Source organism: Mus musculus, chromosome 2 (genome assembly GCF_000001635.26).
Source record: "Mus musculus strain C57BL/6J chromosome 2, GRCm38.p6 C57BL/6J".
Taxonomy (NCBI): domain Eukaryota; kingdom Metazoa; phylum Chordata; class Mammalia; order Rodentia; family Muridae; genus Mus; species Mus musculus.
The window spans coordinates 101949995-101972045 of NC_000068.7; the positions used below are offsets into that span (position 1 = coordinate 101949995).

General features: G+C 46.6%; 1 protein-coding gene across 4 annotated transcripts in view; it reads right to left on the reverse strand.

The window, feature by feature from the left end:
* Positions 1–206: 206 nt before the first annotated feature.
* Positions 207–22051, reverse strand: part of Ldlrad3 (low density lipoprotein receptor class A domain containing 3) — a 236260-nt gene continuing 214415 nt past the window's right edge. For 2 of the 4 annotated variants that reach the window (NM_001290784.1, NM_178886.3), the window contains exons 5-6: positions 4835–5180; positions 207–3181 (exon numbers count right to left, since the gene is read on the reverse strand). In NM_001290784.1, the coding sequence (NP_001277713.1) occupies positions 2944–3181; positions 4835–5180 (584 nt within the window). In that variant the 3' untranslated portion in view covers positions 207–2943. The remainder of the gene's footprint in view (positions 3182–4834; positions 5181–22051) is intronic. The other 2 variants (XM_006499481.4, XM_006499482.1) reach the window with 1 other exon arrangement.

The window sequence follows — 22051 nt, forward strand, 5'->3', positions numbered from 1 at the left end:
CTAGCGTGCAGAGTTTCTCCCCACTAGTCCAATCACACCTGCAGAACCCCAAACACCCACCACATTTTGAACTTTCACCAATATATCCTTCTTTTTCCTCATTTTATTATGGTACACATTTATTGGGGAAGCTAAACCACAAGTGACCGTCCACTTTTTATATTGTTAGGGGGCAGAAAGGTGGGTTAAGAACCATTCACACGACAGAAAGAATGAAACTGAAAGTTTATTTGAGAGTATAAAATTTTTTTTAAAAAATGGGCCAATTCAAAAAACAAAACAAACAAAAAAACAAGAAGCAACCACATACAACCTTCCAGTTTATATAACTTTGAATATCACACGCTATTTATTAATATCTTAGTTGCATTTCAAAAACAATCATCAATTACAAGGTAGAGGGAGTTAAGTTAGGCAGTGAGTTCCAACCACAGTGAATCTAGTGTAGTGTTAAAAATGAAGTGTTGATCTTACAGGAGGAGAGACAATGGAGAAGAGGCAGTTTTTTGGCTGGTGTAAATTAGGCAATATAGTATTTAAAAAATCCTGACTGGAACGAATTAAAAAAAATATTGTTAGCCACTTACTTGGTATCTTGAAAAAATCAGGGGGAAAAAACCCCATGTCCCCGAGCTTTGCTATCTTATGATTATTATTTTAAAAAAATCCATTAAAAACCAAATCTATAGTAAAAAAATGTTCCTGTGTTTGTTTGGAAACAAAACAAAACCCCAACATTAATAGGCTCTCCTTATCTACTAAAACCATTTGTTTTCCCTAAAATGCCTTGAAGCAGAAAAGCTCCTGAGATTAGCTCACTGCACAATTAATTAAAATTAGAATCCTTTCCTCCAGACAACTTTCAGAGCACCAAAAAGAAGCGGGGACCCATCAAAGGAAGGGAAGAGCGACTCTGACTCACTGGGATGAGATGTGCAGCCAGAAAAGCTCTGTCTGCCACCCAGGTTCTTTCTTCATTGGGTTACACACACACACACACACACACACACACACACACACACACACCAACTCAATTTCTATTTTAACAATGAAAAAAGCAAACAGCTAGGCTTATTTACACAAAACCAAAACCAAACAAAACCCCAAGTGGCTAGTTACCTTTCCTGCAGTCTACTTTGGATTTGGTTAAAAAGGAAGTCAGTACAACATCACTGAAGGCCACTTCATCCCTGCTCCCTGCAGGCTCCCTTTTAATTAGCATCGAACAGGTTATTGAAACTTTTGTTAGCAGTGGAAAAATGCTTTGAATGGGTGGCAGCTGCCTGAGGTGGCACCATCTGGTTCCAGTTTTGTCCCTAGTTAGTATGGTTTACCCATTATTGCCTGGTTGGTGGGGGTGCGTGGTGGTGGCATGCACTAGGACTGGCTGGGCATCAAGGAGGAGGAAAGGTAATCCAAACAAACAGTGGATGGTGGACTTGTCTCTGCGTGTCTCAGTAACTCAATAAATAATGACTCCACGATGACCCAGTGTAGATGCTCAGCGTGTATGTGAGTCTGAGGTGACATTATGGGATGGGATGGGAAAGGCAGCATTTCTTTTTGCATCTTTCTTTGGACCTCACTGAAAGAGAAATAAGAAAAGCAAAGAGATAGCTTTCCTATACACATATAAATAGTCCCTTAACTAGAAGGGAAAAGACAAACACACTGTTTCAAATGCATTTCTAAGAGACTTTAAAAAAACAAAATCCAATGGGAAATCTTGACTCCAAGATTTATCTGTTGCCCACTTCTCTCAGGAGAAACTGCCAGATGTCTGGCCAGGCCTGACCCTCACTCTAACCCTAACCCTGACTTGGTGCACTGTCCTGGGGGTTGTGTGTGTAGTACAGGGACCTGAGAATTCTCATGGATGGTATTGAATGTGGTTCTCATGTAAGTTAGAGAAAAACGTGTCCTTATGTCCAAATGCACATGGACAATAGGCTCCCAAGTGTTCATAGAACTTAGGAGCCTATCAAGGAAGTTGCATGGATGAACATGCCAGACTGGGTCTGTTTTCCTGGGGCAAACGGTTAGATCAGAATTTTGACCGGCTTAATTTGGGTCCTTATCCTTAGCTATGGCAGGTCATCTTGGAAGGGGACAATCCAGAAGGCAGGAAAAGGATGATGGGGCCAAGGCAGGAGCAGACTCTGGTAACCTACACATTAGCAGCTAGGAACTCATGCCAGGGGCTTCCTACTTATTCAAGGACGTTGCTGAGGCTCTGCCCTTCTAGAAAGATCTCAGAATGAGGACTCTTGGGCAAGTCTGTAAGGCCAGGGTGGAGGTTTCTGAGTCTTTCATAAAACCAAACTAGAGTTTGGAGAGTTGAAAGCTGTTGCTCATGCCAGAGATTTTCTTTGGCCTCTGCTGGAGTAAGATCGATGCATAGGAGAGTACAAAACGGGATTTGATGTTCTCCTGGACACTTTTTTGAGTGGCCATCCAGTAATGGCCTTTTTGTAAGAATCCTCCAAACTAAGTCTCCAAATGTATCTATAAGTTGGCAGCTCAGTAGAGACTCTGGTCTGATGTCTTCTGACCTCCTGAATGTGTGACATGGCCCTAGAACCCTGCCAAAGACTATTTACATACATGGCTTCACCCGGCCGCCTGTCCAGTCATAAGACTACTGGAATGGACCAACAATCGCACAGTCATCTGAAGTAGGAGTCTGTTAATCACAGGCCCTGAAGGAACAGTGACTGTGCAGAGAAAGACGGCAATGCATCCTGTTAACTAAGTGGCTGGAGGAGTGCCAGGTCATTCCAAAGAACATCCCTGAAATCTGGAGGAGAAGGTATAGTGAGCACCCCAAAATTTCAACTGGAGACATCCTCAAAAGGAGCTCAAAGAGTGTCCCATGAGCACAGTCTGATAGAATTCAACAAGTTGGAGAGGATCTACCCATATGGACTTTGGAATCGCTGGATTTTATACTTCTTCGGTGCCCTGACTGGGCACAGAGTCTCTGGGCTCAGCAGAGCCCTCTGGAGAGCCAGGCTGCTCTGGGTTGTGGCTGCTGGCTTCCACACTCAGGAGGCTGCTGGCTGCCTGGGAGCTGGCACTGTAGGCACTTCCTGACCGGGAGCGGTAAGGAGGCAGGTCAGCTTGGTTCAGAGACTCGGTGTCAGATGAATAGGGTGGTGGAGGAAGGTCGTACCATGCAGGTCTGTAATGGAGAAGGCAGGAGGGCAGCAGAGAGAACACGTTAGAGTCAAGCCGAGGCAGGTGATGTAGACCCAGCATGAACAGCTGTCCATTTCTGGGCAGATGCCTATGAGACGAATACAGTTCTACTGCCAAGAACAACGGCAGTTCTGAGACCAGTGGCCTGAAACATGACTGAACAGCAAGGCCAGTGTTCTCTGGCTGTGCCTGTTCAATGGCAGTGCCGGTACTGTGTCTGTCCTCTAGGTGGGCAGGACTGAGGTTGCTATACAACACCCTCAGATCACCTTGCATGTTCTGGGCTAAATGACTTATGACCAAGAGTCAAGGTTGGAATTGTGACTGAGTCTCTGATAGGAAGAAGATTCTGGTTTCTTACTAAATCTCACTCTTCCTAAGGCCTTGGATAAAGTCACTCTCTCAATGCCCTATTCCCTTCTCTGTACCTTGCTTGCAACAACATTATGTAACAGAAAAGACCTTCTGTTTTCCACTCTCTTCGCCCACTACTGTGAGTCCATGTGCCTCTGTGTACCTCTCCTCTGTCACCTGTATTGCCCACAATGGCCCTTGAAGTAGGCATTGCTTCCATGTCCATTGTCCTGAGGAGGAATCAGAGGCCCACCATCACAGATTAGTAAGCAGCAATGTGGGGAACTGGAACCCTGCCACGCTGCCTCCAGGTTCATCAGTTTTATCCTTACTCTACTCTGGTTGGTCCAAATGCAAAGGATGCTCATTAGGTGAGTGAGGTCCCGCATTCTCATCTGCAGAGATCCTAAAGCAGCACCGCCTCCCTCCCAGTCCTTGAGGTACTGTTTACTTTTGATGAGGAAAGATGAAGTCATACAGGAGCTGCCACTGGGAAGGGTTCATGGAGAAGCCCAGTCACCCTGGAGGCACATCTACAAAATGCTTGATATGACACATCCTGGGCTCTGGGGAAGAGGGAGCTCTGAGAAGGGGACCTGAAGGCAGGACATGGAATGTTGTAACAATAGCTGGTTGAAAGCAGGGACTTCCAAGAGGGTTACCTGATATAAACAGTGGTAGAGCATGTGCTTAACACATTTGAGGCCTTGATCTCAAGTTCTAACCTCTCCCTCTCTCCCTCTCTCCACTTCAAATACACACCTGAACAGGCATGATTTAAGCCCCCCCCACTCTAACTACAGAGTGCTGCTCTTGGACTTCCATATTTGGGGTTCATAAATAATGAGCACTGATGCTTAATAAAAGTTTGGGGGTTTTCTATGTCATCCCCTTTACCTTATAAAGTGAAGCCAAGTAAGGTAAAAGACTTACTTATTCTCAGTCAACAAATTAACCAAACCTCGCATGAGACTTTTCTGTAGTAGCACACAAGGCCCGGAGAGGGTCACTAGCTGTAACACCGTGGCTTAACCAAGGAGGAGCAGGGACCCTTTCTCTAGGTCCTTAGATAAGTGACTTAAAACTGGAGCTCCTTAGTTACTTCCCTCATAGATGTATCCAGAAGATGAGAGGATATGGAACATTCTATAAGGAACTGGTAAATGTCAATCACTGTTATTGCCTACAGCTACAGAGCCCAAATTCTTAGTGAGACTTCGGTAGCCCAGAGTGTGCACACCTGTCTCTCCCATGTTACATGCCCTCCTCCACAGTCTCTCACCTTTGGTCCAGCAGGGCCTCTGAATAGGAGGGTGGAGAGCCTACTTCCGAGGCATTTTGTTCAGCCTGGGTAGCCACATACTGAACACCATTATTGACATTGTAGGTGACGTTGCAGTGGTGAGGGTGGTCCAGGACCACCAGGCGAGAGAGCAGCACAGGATGCTGCAGCCGGTGCACAGGGAGGGTCATGAGGTTGTTTCGCTTTCGCTGATGATGCAGGACCAGTGCGAGCAGGGCCACCACCAGCACGAAGATGACAGAGCTGCCGATGATGGCGTACGTGATGCTGGGGTAGTACACAAGCTGGTTCTCCGAGGTCACAAACACCTGCCCGCTGCCTGGTTCTGAGAAAACCAGGAGGAAAGAGAAGAAGAGGGAATGTTACAAGTGGGTTCTCCTAAGGTTTTGAAAACCAACCCCAGGACTGACTTACAAATTAGCATAGTAGGCTATTCACAGCCGCCATAAAGGTCGGCCATCTACTGAATGGATCGTCAGTGTGTGGTATATCATCCACACAGTGAACTCTCACCCAGCCCCAAATGTAAATACTGATACATGCTATGAGTGTGAATTTCAGAAACACACACACAGAGAAATAAGCCTGTTGTGATCACTTTGAGAACTTGGTTTCTTTTAAAAATATTTCTTTAAATTATAAGAATGTGCTTTCATTTTAGACGCAGGTGTGGGGCTGCTTCCGACTGTCCACAGCTGCTGACTATGATTTACCTCATGCTCTAGCAGAGGCGTGGCTTTGCCAGCTGCAGAGAGTTTCTGCAACTGTGTGATGTTTGGAATTCTGGGAACTTTTCAGAGGGTTACAGAAATGCTAGGTCCCCGAGAGTTGGGGTGGGCACTTGTTGGTTTTTCAGGGGTGTTGGTTGCAGTTTGTTACTAGTTACGCTGAGAAAGGGCGGAGAAAGTTAAGAGCATCCCGCCCCAGGTCATCAGGGAGATGCAATACGCGCGTGACTGTTGAGCATAGTACCCGCCGACAAGGGTTTGCACTCAGCAATGCTAGCTCTTTAAAAAGAAATATTGCTTTAAAATGGCCACGATGAAATGTACACACCACAAACAGCATTTTAAGTACACAGTTCAGTAGCACTAAGCAAATTCAGCTTGTTGGGCAAACATCACTGCTGTCCGTCTCCAGCACTTGCTCCTGCATTTTTGATGTCCTCAACATCCATCTCTGACAAGTGATCAGGGACCCCTGTTGGGGGCTGGGCTGGCGAGGGGTAGATTTCCACAGGGAAAGTAAATGTGTCCAGAGATTGCAAAACTCTGACATCTGTGTGACCATTGGCAGCATTACTAATACAAGAGGGAGCTCTTTAAGGAGGGGAGAGCAATGGCTTTGGTATCTGGAGGATCTCACTGTCGTGGCTGAAAGCTGGCTCTCCCCAGCACTGCCACTTTGGCAGTCTCGAAGCAGCAATCAGACCCACTCAGGGAGTTATGATGCCACATAACTCAGAGCTGCCTGCGCTCGTCTTTTTGCTCTGTGTGTAAAATGTCATCTTGCATTAATTCATTAACTAGGCCCACTTTTCTTAAGAGCTTAATGAGCCTGCTGGCCAAATTACTAACATCAGAGTCGCCTGCGACCTGCGTTCCAAGTGTGTGATCCACGGATAATGAAGTTTCCATTTATCCTGGCTGTCCCTCAAGCGAATGCCCTCCCCGCTCTACCGTCAAACATCTTAGATTCCACCCCTATCTGCTTTTGCTCCGCATTAATTCTCCTGCTGCTACTGGCCATCTCTGGACTCACAGCAGTCAGGGTCCCACAGTGGCTGCTGCAGGGGCAAGCTGTGCTTTGCACCATACCTGGGTGCTCTGCCCCCAGGACGGAAATCTGAACACTTAACAATGACAGCTTTCTAGCTAGTGTCCTGGAGAAGAAACACCTTCGACTAAGTCAGGCATGCCATCCAGGCTGCTGCAGGGACCACAGCAGCTGAGAGCCCTGACTTGGTGTTCCTTCCCATCCATCCATTTCACTCTGACAGATGAAAATCAGATTTCCTGCAGGATACTGGCATTTTGTCCATTGGCTCGGCCAAAGGCTGCGTTTGGGCTTACATTCCGCTGGGTGGGTCTTGGAAAAACACGTATATTCATGCCTGGGGTTTATTCAGGTGTGGGTTGTGGGAGAATAAGTGGGTACAAACATGAGGTAGCAGGAGAGATTAATGACATACGACAGCCCTCTGTATGTCCAGATGGGTTTCACATCTGAAAACCCCTGGATTTCAGAAATGGTGGCTTTGATATATTCATCCTTACTGACTACGAGCAGACATTTTGGGGTCCCTAAACAACGGTTACAGAGCACTCACACTGTTCTGGGTATAAATAACCTAAAGGTGACTTAACGTACACAGGAGAATGATGGGAGTTCTACGCAAATATAACATTTTATGCAAGAAACTCCAAAAGCTGTGCGTTTTGGTATCGCGGAACCAATCCATCACAGATACAGAGAGAAGAAATGTATATTAAAAAGATAATTATTTTTGACCCAGTATCACAGTAAAAATGAGCAATATTTTCTCCTTGTCGTGGCTGAGGTTCAAACCCAGAGCATTGTGCATGCTAAACAAGCACTTTACCACTGTGCTATGGCCCCAGCCCAGAAATTACATTTTAGTACCAGCATTCATGAAAGCATTGTTTGTAATAGTAAATATAGCAGACAAAATGTAAATGCCCGTCGTCACAGCTTGATTTAATAAATTATGCTGTTTCTGAACAATGTTACTCCTATTTTAAAATTTACATAGCATACACTGCCCTGAAGTATTTGGAAGATGTACTGACTACTAAATGAAAAACCAAAGTTCTCAAGGAAACAGCTGTGGTTTATATATTGCTTCATAGCGTATCACTCCAAGTTCTCCTGAGTTGGAATTTCACTCCTGTTTTGCAGTATTAAGAGGGTACAAAGTTACTCCAACAATGTGTCTAGAAGTAGGGTCTAGAGGAAGTGACTGGGGTTTGATAAGGTCACCAGGGTGGAAAACTCATGATACAATTAGGGGGGGGCTTTCTAAGAAGGGGAGATGGCTAGGGAGCCTACTCAATGATGTAACCGCTGCTTGCCTCAAATGCATGAGGACCTGAGTTCAATCCCTAGAACCCACATCAAAAAAAAAAAAAAAAAAAAGCTGAAAATTATGACACACATTTGTAATCCCAGCCCTGGGGAAGCAGAGACAGATGGACTCTTGGGGCTCACTTCTTGGGGCTCATGCCTACTTGGCTGGCCCGAGGCCTGAGAGGCCCTGCGTCAAAGGGGAAGGTTAGATAGCACCCAAGAAATGACAACTAAGATAACCGTGTGGCTTCTGCAGGCACATGCACACCCATAACCACATTCTTTCTGACACAGGGATTCAGGGATGCAAGCTCCCTTCCTCCCTTCCTCCCATCTTGGCTCACAATGTGTGGCATCTTACACCCCCTTAGTAAGTCCTCAATAAACACAGGCCCTTGACTCTCTAAAACTTTGAACAGAACAACTTTTTTTTTTCATAAAGCAACCAAAATTTTCAGATATTAGAATAGTGTAAACTGGGCTAAATCAGAGAATGCACCACACAGGTCTGGAAGATGAGGAGATGGAGATGCCGAAGTTTCTCTGTGGGGCCCTTCATATCCTCACAGAAATGAAGGGCCTTGGGGCTCGTACCTCATTGCCCACCTTCCAGGGACACCTCAAACCAAGTGCACCTTGTTTAAAGATGGCTCCTAAGCCCCAAGGCCTGACTTCCTGAGTACTGAATTCCTGTTTCTGTAATATTTGGTATGTCTCAAACGGACTCCTCAGCATCCCTACTTTGTGTGTGTATGTCTGTGTGTGTGTGTGTGCGTGTGTGTGTGTGTGTGTGTGTGTGTGTGGTGTGTGTGTGTGTGTGTGTGTGTATGCGCGTATGTGGCAGGGAACCAACTCTCCCAAGCCTTTTATTTCTTCAGACTGAATACTTTAACAAATCAAGTTTATTGAGGTGTAATTTATGCACAATAAATATTTCTCTTTAAAATGTAAGGCATATAGATGAGTTTGGCAAAGTGAACGCAACTATCCCTACAATCAAGATCATGCTATTCTTTTGTGATATGGCTCAGCTGGTAAAGGCCTGGAAACCAGAGTTTGACTCCTGGGATCCACAGGGTACAATAATGAGAGACTCAGCTCCCATAAGTCTCCTCTGACCTTCACAACCAGGAGGTGGTGTAAACATGCAAACACACACGTGTACAAGAAACCAAGTAAAATCAAATGTAGTAAAACTGGACGGCTGGCTTATTACTATTAAGAGTACGTCGGATGTTCTGGGACACAGGCGTTTATCCCATTGTGATTTACAAAGTCTCCTCCAAGCTGTGGCTTCATTTTCCATTTCCTTTACAATGTCTTTTTCGAGAGAAATGTGTCTTTCTTCTTTCTGAATTTAATGAAGCCCTCTGCAGCAATTCCTTCTTAATGGCTTGTGCTTGCTCTGTACTATCCAAGGAACCCTCACTTAAATTTTTACCCAGAAGGAAAGATATAGCTTTAGTGTCCCCATTTACATTGATGATGCACTGCTAGTTAATTCCTGTTTATGGAACAAGATAAAGGCCAAGGTGCTTTTTCTCAATCCACGCTGACAGCCAGCTTCCCCCAGCACCATTGCCGAAGGCCTGTCCTTTCCTATCAAATTACCTTGGCCCTTGTGTTGCAAACCGACTTGCCACATAGGCCTGGCCACCTGATTCTGTTTGTCAGAGGTAGGTATAGTTACCTTAATGCCTACAGCTTAAACTGAACTCTATTCTCATCATAAAAAGCCATGTTAATTATTAAGGATAAAGCAAGAGATTAACGCTACCCGCAGACAAAATGCTTCCTCCCTCCCTCCTGCCAACCGACCAGAGCTCCACAGATGAAAGTATATTTTACAGTGGTGCAGATCTGGTTGGCAAACTTTGTCAAGAATGAGAGAGTAAATATTGTATGCTTGATATATGTAGTGGCTATTCCTGGTTGTCAACTTGACTATATTTGGAATGAACTACAATCCAGAATTGGAAGGCTCACCAGTGACCCTTATCTGGAGGCTTGGAGATCCTTATCTGGATCTTGGTTTGGAGATCTTGAGCCATAGTGGCTATGGATTCCAGAAGATTCAATCTCCGAGTTTAAGGAACAGACCTTTAATCTGGGCTACACCTTCTGCTGGAGACAATATAAGGACATTGGAAGAAGGGAGTCTAGCTCTTGCTCTTGCTCCTTCGCCTGCTTGCTGCGTGAGACTGAGTAACTGCTAGATCCTTGGACTTCCATTCACAGCTGCGACTGAACCATTGTTGGGAATTGGGCTGCCAACTGTAAGTCATCAATAAATTCCTTTACTATCTAGAGACTATCCATAAGTTCTGTGACTCTAGAGAACCCTGACTAATACAATATACTACCCATGTTAGTCAGCTACTCAACTCTACCTTTTGAGTATGAAAATTAGGAACGATGGCCCACAAAGAAAGCACTTGCCACACCCGCCCTGACTAATAGCTATCATTTCAGGACTTTCAGAGCCTTTACTTGGTGAATGTTCCCTGTGATGATGCCACAGGCTGAGGAGATTTCATGAGCCCCACTACTGTGGCTATAGACAGAGCACATGTCATCTTTCAAGAGCTACTTTCCCATCATTCCAGAGTGTCTTTCAATTACCCAGGTGGGAGCATCCTTGGCCTTTGAACATACGCTGGAGAAAGTTCTGTGACATCAGCTGCCAGCTAGAAGGTCGTAAGCTGATATGGATTGTCTCAGCCCTGTTCTCTTCCTGCAGAAGCAGCAAGTCCCAGCTCCCTGGCCCCAGCAGTTGAAGTGTAGTGTCACTGTTACGGATAGGAACACCCGCCAAGTACTGGGAACCCACAGCTGTGCACCTGATCCTTGGAGGAATGAGTGATGCCACCCAGCGCCTCCCACACTTGACAAGACCGAGCAGCAGGAGCTGATCCTGTTTAAATTCTCAGGGAGTCCAAGGCTGCTCCTGTGCATTCACCACATTCGAGAGCTGCTCGAAGCTCCCTCTGTAATCAGTTCATCAGAGCCACTTCTGTCTGCAAAACCTTATTACCTAGGGAAATGCTGAGTGCGCACACTGGCAGCTCTGAGTGCAGAAAACTATCTGAATAATTCAGGGAATGGGCTAGTGACGGAAGCATTGCACCCTGGGCTCCCAGGGGGGAGTTTTATTAGCCATGAGCAAATTTACTGCTTCTTGAGATTCCTGATATGAGTATGTTGACCCAGGGTCCCCAGCCCCCTGGAGGGCAGGGCTGTGTATTTTCTTCTTGTCCCAGGGACAGCAGGGTTCTGACAGGGAACCCAAGGCCAATCAGGTCTGTAACATGGGTCCTGCTGTCTCAGTGCTGGAGCCCCTGTCTCAGAGTCCCCTCCCCCCAGCCAATGTCACCCACATCTTGCCAACTCCAGTGCTCAAGTATCCTTTGCAAATGGTTACACGGTGTTTCTTTAAGACACAAATTTACTTGCTCTGTTCAAAGCCCTCAGTGGCTTCCCATATGCTCAGCACAAAGCAGGAGTCCTCACTTGGCCTCCAGGCTGCACAGGTATTGTCCCTGTTGTCACTCTGAGCTTCAGGGTTGCCTCTTTCTGCCTCCTGCTGCTACAGAGCTGCTGGGTTCCCTGTGGTGTTTTCAAACACATAAGTGTCTGCGCAGTAGCCACTTTCAGCCTCCCAGTTGCTCCCTGGGATGGGCAGGTAGGTAAATTCCCAGGCACCATTGTCTCTACTCATTGTTATACACTACCAATTGTCCCTATTTTCTACTGGAATGTAACCAGACAGAGTGTACTCTGCTTGCTCCTCCCTGGATAACATCTAAGCCTCAGTAACACCTTCCTGGGGGAGAATGGCAGAGGGCCCTTAATAGTGGCCATAGCTGGGCGCCTCTGATAGGGTGTGTTCCTCAGTGACTCCTCACTTAGATTCACAGGCAAGAAGCTCGTCTCAGGTCACGTGGCCCAGAAATGATGGAGCTGAAAGTGGAGCCCAGGTTAGGAAAGTAGTTTCATAGAGAAACAGCAGGAAGCTGGTACCGGCCTAAGCTTGAGGAAGGTCCCGGGATCTGAGAGATCTAACAGGTGCCTGGCCGGGTGCTTAGTGGGGAAAGAAGGATCACCAAGTGCCACGTTCTGACCTTCTGGTGTTGCACTATGGAGGAAGCACCTTCCTTCAGAGAACTGAATTCAACCAGAGTGAAAGAAATGAAGACTTCCCACATGGGAATAGTCGGCCACTGTCCACGTGGTCTGGCAGAGACTGCGGCAAGCTAAGGGTAGAGAGTGCCGATAGGGGCAAGGCACAGCTTCTCGGTGTGTGTGCACGTGCATGCATGCCTGTCTGTGTGTGTGTGTCTATGTGAGTGTGTCTGTGTGTGTGTGCACGTGCATGCATGCCTGTCTGTGTGTGTGTGTCTATGTGTGTGTGTGTGTGTGTGTGTGCACGTGCATGCATGCCTGTGTGTGTGTGTCTATGTGTGTGTGTGTCTGTGTACTGAGTGGTGGCTGCTGGTACAGAGTGGCTGAGGCTCTCACTGTCATGAGGAGTCTTGTGCAATCAGTCAAGGGAGAAAGTCTGCCTTCTCCTATTCGCTTCTTAATTGGAAGCAGAGACCCAACGAGGAGGCAGTCAGTCGCTCATCATGCCCTCGCTGATTGGGGCTCATTGGTACTGGGATTCATTGGCTTCCTGGATTATTTCAGAGACAGCAGTCTGCCTGCACGGCTGTCCTAGAGCAGACCAGAACAAACTGCTTTCCTGGGTTGGCCATAGCAGGGTCCGAGTTGTTTTCCCACAGGCCTGCTAATTCATTCTTTTCTCTCTCCCCTGCTTCCCCATCCCTTTCCAATTCCTGTCTCCAAATGCCCCAAATCCCATTTCATCTGAGTCCCCAGCTTAACCTGCCCTAGTACAATGTTCAGTTTCCCTGCATCTAATCTCGGGGACTGTGAGGGTCAGGTACTGAACGGAAACACAGGAGCATCTACTTAGAAGGAGCAGGGTGCCCAGTACTTAGTCCGGGTCTGGGAGTTTTAGAGGCAGGGTTAGCATCCTGTCCTGTTTGCCAGGAACTAGATGGATGACTAAGGGCCACTAACTCCACCCTTCTAAAAACTCTCTGCAAAACTGGGGTTCAAAGCCTGCGGTCACCAGTGTTAATATATTATTATTATTTTTTAATTGAGCCAAGTGAACTCATAAGAGCCCATATCCAGGGGTGTTCGAAGCTTGGAGGTGGCCCTCTCCAGCACTCCTGCCATGGCCTCTGCACCCATGTTCTCTCAAGGCCACTACTAGCCTCATGCAACCATCTTGGTGACAGTAAGGCTAGGGCATCCCCTCACTCACCCCAGCCTTCCTGTTCAAGACGAGCATCTTAAGGCTCCTCACCTCTGTGGGTCCCCATTCCACATCCATCCCCTGTCCCAATTTAGATGTGGATTGAAAAAGCTCCGTCCAAAGGGCAGACCAGTGAAGGACTGAATCAAAGGGTGCCATGAAAACCCACTGAACCATTACCATGGCAACTCAAGTTGCTAAAATTAACTGAAAGGGAGGGGGGTGATGGGAATACTGGGCCTGCAGAGCATCAGACCACAACCAGTACCAGCTAGGTCCCCAGCCAAAGGGGAGGGGCAGGGTGCGACAGGCTGCCAAATAGGGCCTGGAGAGCTTGGAGAACGGGCTCTAAGTTCATACTCACAGAGGGGCAGGAGGAGGAGAGGGACAGAGAGGTGATGGCAAAGAACCAAGTCCCAGGATGGAAGTCAGACATTGGTAGATATATCCCTGGATTTTTAGTCATTCTCATAGTAAAAGAGTTTCCAGTGCTACCTGGCCCCACCCCATAACCTGTGCCTACCACTGGGAAAATGGGAGCAGGTTTCCCTCAACCCAGGAACTTCAGAGAAATTGGCAGTGGGTATCCTTCCCCAACTTCTTTTTTATGGTGTGTGTGTATATATGTGTAAGTGTATGTGTGTGTATATATGGATAAGTGTATGTGTGTATATATATAAGTGTATGTGTATATGTGTGTGTATATATATGTATAAGTATGTGTGTGTCTGCACGCATGTACGTGAAGAGCCCAGAGGACAGCCTTGGCTGTTCCTCACCTTACATTTGTGACCACCTTACATTTTTGAGTCAGGGTTTTCCGCTGGCTGGCCTGGGCCTTGGTAGGCCTGGTGAGCAAGCCCCAGGGACCCTCCTTTGTCTCTGCCTCGTCAGCTCAGGATTACAAGCATGCACTACTAACTCTAGCTTCAAACCAAACCAAACCAAACCCCCTTTTATTGATCCTTTGTGAATTTCACATCATGCACCCAGTCCCACTCATCTCCCCTTCCCCCTGTAGCTGACGGCCACCCTTGCAAACTGTCCCTCGACAGAAAAGACTAAATCTCACAGAAGCTGTAGCATGTCACTGTGTCCCACAGTAAACCCCCTTCTCCACACGTCTTTGCTTGCAGATGCTCACTGCAATGAGTCGTTGTTTCTGCTACTCTATGATACTGGAACCTCACTGGGACCCCTCTTGGATATCCTGTTGTTGCCCTGTGTCATGGAGATCCTGTAGTTTTGGATCTGTAGGACCAGCCCCTTCATGCACTCCAGCAGTTCATCAATGGGGAAGATATTGGGGTGGATATCAAAGTCCCACCCTAATATCTGGCCTCAGAGGCATTTGAGCTGGTCACCTTGTCTGCTCTCCTGCTCCCATGCCGCTGTGGCCAGATCACCAGCAAACCCTGTTACAAGGACCAGCTCTAGCCTGCTGCCCAGGTGATGTGCAGGGCCCACTATTCTGAGTATTGCAGATGGTGAGAGGTGTGGCCAGTGACATGGGCGAGGGAGAAAGGTTTCTCTCCTCTTGCCCCTTGCCAATGGCAGCCAGGAGAGCTGGCCCTGCCCCTCACCTGCTGCAGCACTTGGGAGAGCAGTTCCTGCGCCTCACCTGGGCAGCAGGGTAGAGCTGGCCTGGGGCTGAGAGTGTGCCAGAGCTGGCCCTGGGTCACGAGAGCTGGCTGTAGGAAGCCAACTCTAAGATGGCGCCGGGCACCAGGTGTGCCGTTGTCATAAACAACATCAGCGCAGGTCTAAGGGGAGTCTGGCGCCAACCCCTCCCGAGCCGGTACATGCTAATTAGGTGACAGCAGTTCAACCTATCCCAGGAGGACACAAAGCCTTTCCCTGTGCTGGGGTGCATATAAGCAGACCTCCCTGGGTGCCTGGAGTTCCCGTAGCAGCATCGAGGTGTTCCTGCAATAAAGGCTGTTGAGAAGAATCCGACCGTGTTGTGTCTTCCTTGCCGGCCGAGGTGGGAGCGACAGCTGGCCCTGGAGTCATGAGATTGGTAGAACTGGCTGCCTCTAGCTTCTTTTAGTTATGGGTTCTGGAGGCCAGATTCACTTTACCAACTAAGCCATCACCTCAGACAAAGCTCTTTTTCCCATCAGTTTCTAACCTGTTCACCCCAAGGTCAGCTCCTGAGCATAGTGAAAGTTTGAGGTATCCTGCTAAGACTCTGAGACCTTGGATCTAGTCATCTGTGAGGAGGAATAACCTAGAGACAACCTAGGGAAGTAGCTGGCTAATGGCCTCTCAGTCAAGAAGCGGGGCCCAGGGCAGTTTCAGAACTGGCTGGAGGGGAAAGCGTTTAATTGGCTATTTAAGGTGGAAGCGGACTTTTCTTTTTTTTAATGGGAATTCAGATTGCTTCCAAGACTTCATGATGAGGGTAATTGGGAGCTAGGGCCTGGGTGGCCTTTTCAGAACTCTGCTCAATTATGTTATCACTTAAAAAAACATCAAGGGACGAGTGCTATGGGCATGGAGAGCCAGAGTCCCTTCCCACCACTCCCACTGCAGAGCACAGAATGGTGTTAAGCAAACAAAGCAAGAACAAACACCAGGGAAGACAGCACAGGCGTGTAGACTTGAAATGAACTGACCCACTAGAGTCAAAGCTTGCAGGGGGTGGAGTCCCCTCTTCTGCGAAAGGAAGAGCTTTAGCAATCCTGGGATTCCTCTCAGGACAATCTCAGCTGCTCCTGCAAGGAACTTAAATGAATATCGGTGCCTCCCAGAATTCGCTGAGTAAGGGCTGTGCAGAATTACTATTTCTATTGCTTACTGTATCTATTTACCTGGAGTGTTTGGTGGAGGCTGTAAAATTAAATGCTTAGCAGACATTCTTTAAACTCAATGGTCAGTTGGTTTCTGGTCCAGTAATAAGGCTTGCTGAGTTACAATGCAATGGTTTATTGAGCCTTCTGTGACAGCGGCCAGGGCAGAATATGCTAACTCCAGCAGGATTTGAGAGCAGGGTACTTTGATCAGCTGGGAGTATGGCATAATCACCCACAGATAATACTGCAGGGAAAAGGTTCACCCAATAAACTGGGGAGAGAAAAATCTGTCTAGTTAAGTCAATGCAAATAAAATCTCATTAGTAGGTGACGAGAGAACAAATCCCCTCCGGTCCCAACACGGCTCCTCAAAGGGCGCCTCCAGCCAGTTCCTGGAGACAGAGGCTCTGGTGTTAGACTGGCACCATATAAACCCCTTAGCCATTCCCTCAACTTCCTGTCTTGTCCTTCTCTATTGTTCCACATTTTTCTCTCCTTATCTATAAAGTTCTTTTCCAGAAGCAATTAAGCTCCCAGCTCACTCCTTGTTCTATGGCCTAGGAGAAGCAACCCATGTTCCAAACACCGATCAGGAGTGGGGTCTCTAAAATCTTACCCTCTAGTCTTCTACAACCCGAATCTCTTCCAGCATCTGTGCTCTAGCCAGGGATGGCCAAAGGCTGACCTCATGCTTGTTTTTGTTATTTTGTTTTTATAAATAAAGCTTTATTGATACACCATCATACCCATTCACTTGAGAGTTGCCTCTGGTTGCTTTTTCTGCTCCACTGTCCAAGTAGGATAGTCATGATGATGACTTTTTAGACTCACAAAACTCAGAATATGGTTGTCCCACATATGAACTAATTCTGAAAAATTAGTCTAGCCATGCAGAATATTAACAATTATGGCCAGAAGATATAACTACTAGTGTAAAAGAGAGAGAGAGAGAGAGAGAGAGAGAGAGAGAGAGAGAGAGACATCAAGAAATCAAGGAGAATTCAAATGCAACTCATTTCCACTGGCTTTTGCTCCCTTACCCTGTTTGAGACAGAGTGCATCTATGTAGCCCAGGCTGGCTTTACACTCCTAATCCCCTTGTCTTTGCCTCCTGCGCACCGGGATTATAGATATGCACCACAATGTCTGGCTGGCTTGTTTCTTTTGTTGTCTTAGAAGCAAGCTACTAAAATGTTCCTACAGGAAATAGCAAACTTGGTCTCAATATCAGCTCTGAGGCCCTTGAATGATTAATACATCCGTCTGCTCTCTGCCTCCATGATCTCCCTGGGAGGCCGTGCAGTATTGCCTGCCTGAGCAACCCTGTCTTCTCCTTGGATGTCTCATGTTTGTGCCTCTTGACAAAAAGGCTTGGCGGAGCGGTGGGGCATTTTAATGACAGGGCTCTTCAGGATTCATTTCAACACCAGGGGCCTCCTGGGCAGCGGGTCACAGGAGCTGACTCTTTCATAATAGATGAATAACTACAGGGTCTGGGGCTATGAGGGATTCCGTATTACCTGCTTGATTCTTAGAGGGGGAAATAAGAATGGAGTTTCCCTGGGGCCACGTTAGAGCCCATGTATCCCTGCTGAAAGCCCTCCAGCTGACCAAGACAGGCTGGAGTTCGGGCACACATTTTAAACATTAACAGGCTGCATAAAACAAGCAAGTGAGAAATCAAAGCCTTTTTGTTGCTGAGTGAGGGCCCAAGCTGGCCTTTGCAGGAAGAGGGACCCACAAGGATCAAGGTGATAGGAAAATGAACTGTGTGGCACGCCAGCCAGCACAGAGCCCACTTCTTTACTTATTAACCATTTACTAAGCACAGTCAGGGAGTCAAAAGATGCCCAGTCACTGGTACGGGGAGAAGTCAATACAGGACAGACAAGGGACACTGGGAATCTCAGAACTACCCTGGCTAGTTATATTATTTAAGATTTTTTTCTGTATAGGCTATACATGCACTTTTCAAAGCTGAAAAGTAAACTGTTTCTCTGATCTGCCTTCCAGCCCCACCTCCCCCATAGATAACCATTAGCTCCTACATTTGTTTTGTTCAGTTTTTTTAATATAGCTTACCATAAATAGTCCAGACATTAGCAGATATCTGTAATTTTAAACACATTATACCTTAATAAAGCACAAGACTGACTTTGGAGAGTGTCTTGTCTCTGTAATGCAGGCTGGCCTGGAACTCATTTCCCCTCAGTAGTTACTAATTATCTTGAGGGAAAGCCTTTAATATGCAAATATCCTGATTTTGATTCAGCTTTCCCCCCACTAATTTTAGCATTCATCAAGGATCTTACCTGCAGTTATTACTGTGTTTGTTCCCATGGTGATATTGTTTTCAATTTCCTTCATTCATTTGCTTCTGTTTTTCATTCACTGGGAATTTTCTGCCAGGAGTATGTATTTGCCACTTCTCTTATTAATTAATTAATTAATTAATTAATTCATCTCCTTACTTCCTCTTGTTATTTGCATTAGACATACTCATGTATTTTATCCTAGTCTATGAGCAACAATCCAGAAATATTTGTGAGGCAAGTGCTCTATCAGTCGAGCCACATCCCCAACACTATGCTGTGACTTTGTCCCTAGCAAATTCAGGTGTGACTTATCATCAATGTGACAGTATTTAAAGATAGGACAGTTAAGACATATTAGTGCTCTTTGGTGGTGTGGATAAGGTCCTTGAAAAAGCTGTCTTATGGACTGTTTGGTGCCATGCCCTACTGCCACTCGAGGACCCAGCATTCTTCAGCTCTAGAGGAAGAGATGATGTTGTCTTGGAAGCACAGATCAGTCCTCCTTAGACATCAACCTATGGCCCCTTGATCTCAGACTTCCAGCCTCTGGAGAATACATTTCTGCTCTTTACCATTACCCAATCATGTGCATTTTGTTATAGCAATATGAGACAGACAAAGATACTATTTATTCTATTGTTCATCTTGTTCCAACTTTGGCCACAGTGGGTACAGTCAGATTGACTCATGTAATCTTTTGCTATCATATCCCCAATTCCATGTTTTAGTGTTTTTGCTTGTTTTGTGAATGTCTTGCTTCCAGAAGATGCTTCATATTCAATTTAGATTTCCTAGCCCCAGGCCTAGAATCAGTATAGTAGTTCTATAATGAGAGTGTCTTTTGTGAAGACATGCTGTCACTTATTGAAACAGGAGCTGATGCCTTCATTCCAGCAACTCACAAAGACCTGAATTCTGGCAGTGGCTATGGGAGTGGACTGGTGGTTGATTATCTCCTGAGATGGGCCTTTAAATGACTGGAGCCCTGATCAGTGGTGAAATCCCAAACATTAAGACCCCGAGCCAGAAGTAAACTCAAATCATGCTTGAGAAGAGCTGGGAGTGAGGCTGGTCTTACAATGACAGGACTCTCCAGGTATGTCTCTGTCTAAGTCCCCAAAGAGAGGGCTGTTGCTCTCTTAGCCTGGTACATCCTTCCCAGCTCAGCCTCCTTGCCCAAACTGATGTCAACCCCAGGACTCAATTGGTCAGCACAATTGTTGGTTTTCTCCGACATTTAAAAATATTCAGAAATAAGCATCTTGTGCTCCAGCCTCCACTCTGATGCCCTGCTACTACACTCAAGGCACAGCTTGCTCTTCTTGTGGAGTTACTGATGCTGATAGCTTCCTGCCAAAAAGACACTGAACTTCTCAAGGGCTGGAGTCTCATCTCAGTCATAGTTATAGTCTGTCCTTCTCACTCCTAAGCACCAAGCTCAGCTGTACACATACACACACACACACACACACACACACACACACACACACAAACACACACACACACTATATATATACATATGTATATATATATGTATGTATATATGCATACACACATATGTAAGTAGGTCACACTATAATATCTGCGAACCTAATCCATAATAATAATAAGCTGCAAATTATGGGTTTATGATCTACCAGCATCCCTGACTCTCACCACACAGCATCAGCTATTATAAGCACTATTAGCACCACTCAAGAATTCGTGAATGAATATTCCCCTCTCTAATAAGGATTTAATTTTCTGGACTCCCGATGAGCGTTCTCTCCCGTTTAAGAATCTCTGAGTCAGAGCAAATGAGGAATTACTCCTGACCAAAAGTCAAGGGCCTCTAGCTTAATTCTGTTGTTTTCATACGCCAAGTATTCCTTCTGGTGATATTTTTCCCCAGCACACCAGGGAAACACTGCCGTTCACACCACATAAGGTCTACATTGGAGGTTAGGGTGAGGGACGTGCAGGCAGGAGCATAAACAGGTTCATGCCAGCTGACATGCACTTGTGTGTCTGGGGTTTGTAAGCCCCTTCCTCACCCTGCACAGCCCCTCCGTTGACAGTACCTATGGCCATCCAACGGCACTAATTGAACACACACATGCAGGAGATAGATAATTGCATTCTTCATGGGCTTAAGAGGAGGACTACACATCATCAGCCATGATTACCGACTTCCCTTGTGATCTCAACAGGACAAACCTAACCCCCAGCTGGTCTGCAGCATCGTGTGTGAAGGCAGACCCACAAGCTGCTCACATTTGTTACTCTATAAAGATTCCAGCAGAGTAGGAGGAGGCATGGCAAGCCTTCCCCATTCCTTTGGTCCAGAAGAACTTCCCATTCCGAGTCTTTAAAAAAAAATAATTTATTATTATATTTTTAAAATTTTTACGTGCATTGGTATTTTGCCTGCATGTATGTCTGTGAGGGTGTTGGATTACCTGGAACTGGAGATGCAGACAGCTGTGAAATGTCATCTGGTTGCTAGGAATTGAACTCAGGACCTCTGGAAAAGCAGTCAGTGCTCTTAACCGATGAGCCATCTCCCCAGCCCCCACTCTGAGTCTTAATCCCAATGTTAAGTTGTCTGTGTCACCCCCATCAGGGTTGCTTCTTCTCATGCATGAGAGATGTGGTGTGACATGCAAGGGGACAGCTCAGTTGGTAAGGTGCTGGCCACTCAAGCACGAGGACCATGGAGTTTGATTTCTAGGAGCCAGTAAAACACTGGGCACAGTGACACACACATTTGGTGTAAGAGCTGAGGAAGCAGAGATCCCAGTAGCTCAGTGGCCAGCCAGCCTAGCCTAATTGGGCTCAGACAATCAGAAACATGGCTGAAGGCTGAAGGTTGGAAAGGCGGCTCAGTAGTAAAAGTGCCTTTTGCCAAGTCTGAGGCCTGGGTTAGACCCCTGGGACCCAATGGTTGAGTGAGAGAAGCAAGTGCTCCGATCTGTACTCTGACCTCCACTCCCACAGATAAGATTTAAAAAAACGAAACAAACAAACCCAAAACGTATTAGAAAACAAAAAACCAAGGTGGACAGCACTTGAGGGCAACACCCGAGACTGGCCCGTGGTCTCCCCCTGCACCCATGGGTGCATGCAAACCCAGACACATAAACCTGAAGCTCCCCACCCCCAACCGCAACAAGTTGTATGAATAGCTCTCCAACACACTTAACACTGCAGGCGAGAACAATTGCAGGCTCACCGTGTGAAGCCCGTTACTTCCCACGCCTCAATAATCACTTTTCATCAACAAAGACTGGAAGGAGAGGTGTGGATGAACGAGAACACCGGAAAAGTTTTCCTAGGAAAAGTCTGGCCACAGTTGGCCTGAGGGGTTCCTGCTGGTGCCTGTGGACCATGGCGACGGATGCACTGCTTGCTGAAGGTGAGAATCCCTCTGCTCAGAGGAGCTATAGAAAAAACCCGAGGATTTGTTGCCTTAACTTACCCTAAATCCATGGGGATTGTTAGAATCAAGGATAAAGCAAATGCCAAAAGAACAGAATATCGATCTTGATCAGTGGAGCTTGGAAAACATATATTTTAGATTTAGAAAATTCTGGTCACTTATGAGTGAAGAGGGGACGGAGCTGGGGAGCTAACAGGGAAGGCACTGCTACGTGTGAGGGCCGGGGTGCACAAGAACAAGAGGCAACCTGGAGCCTTG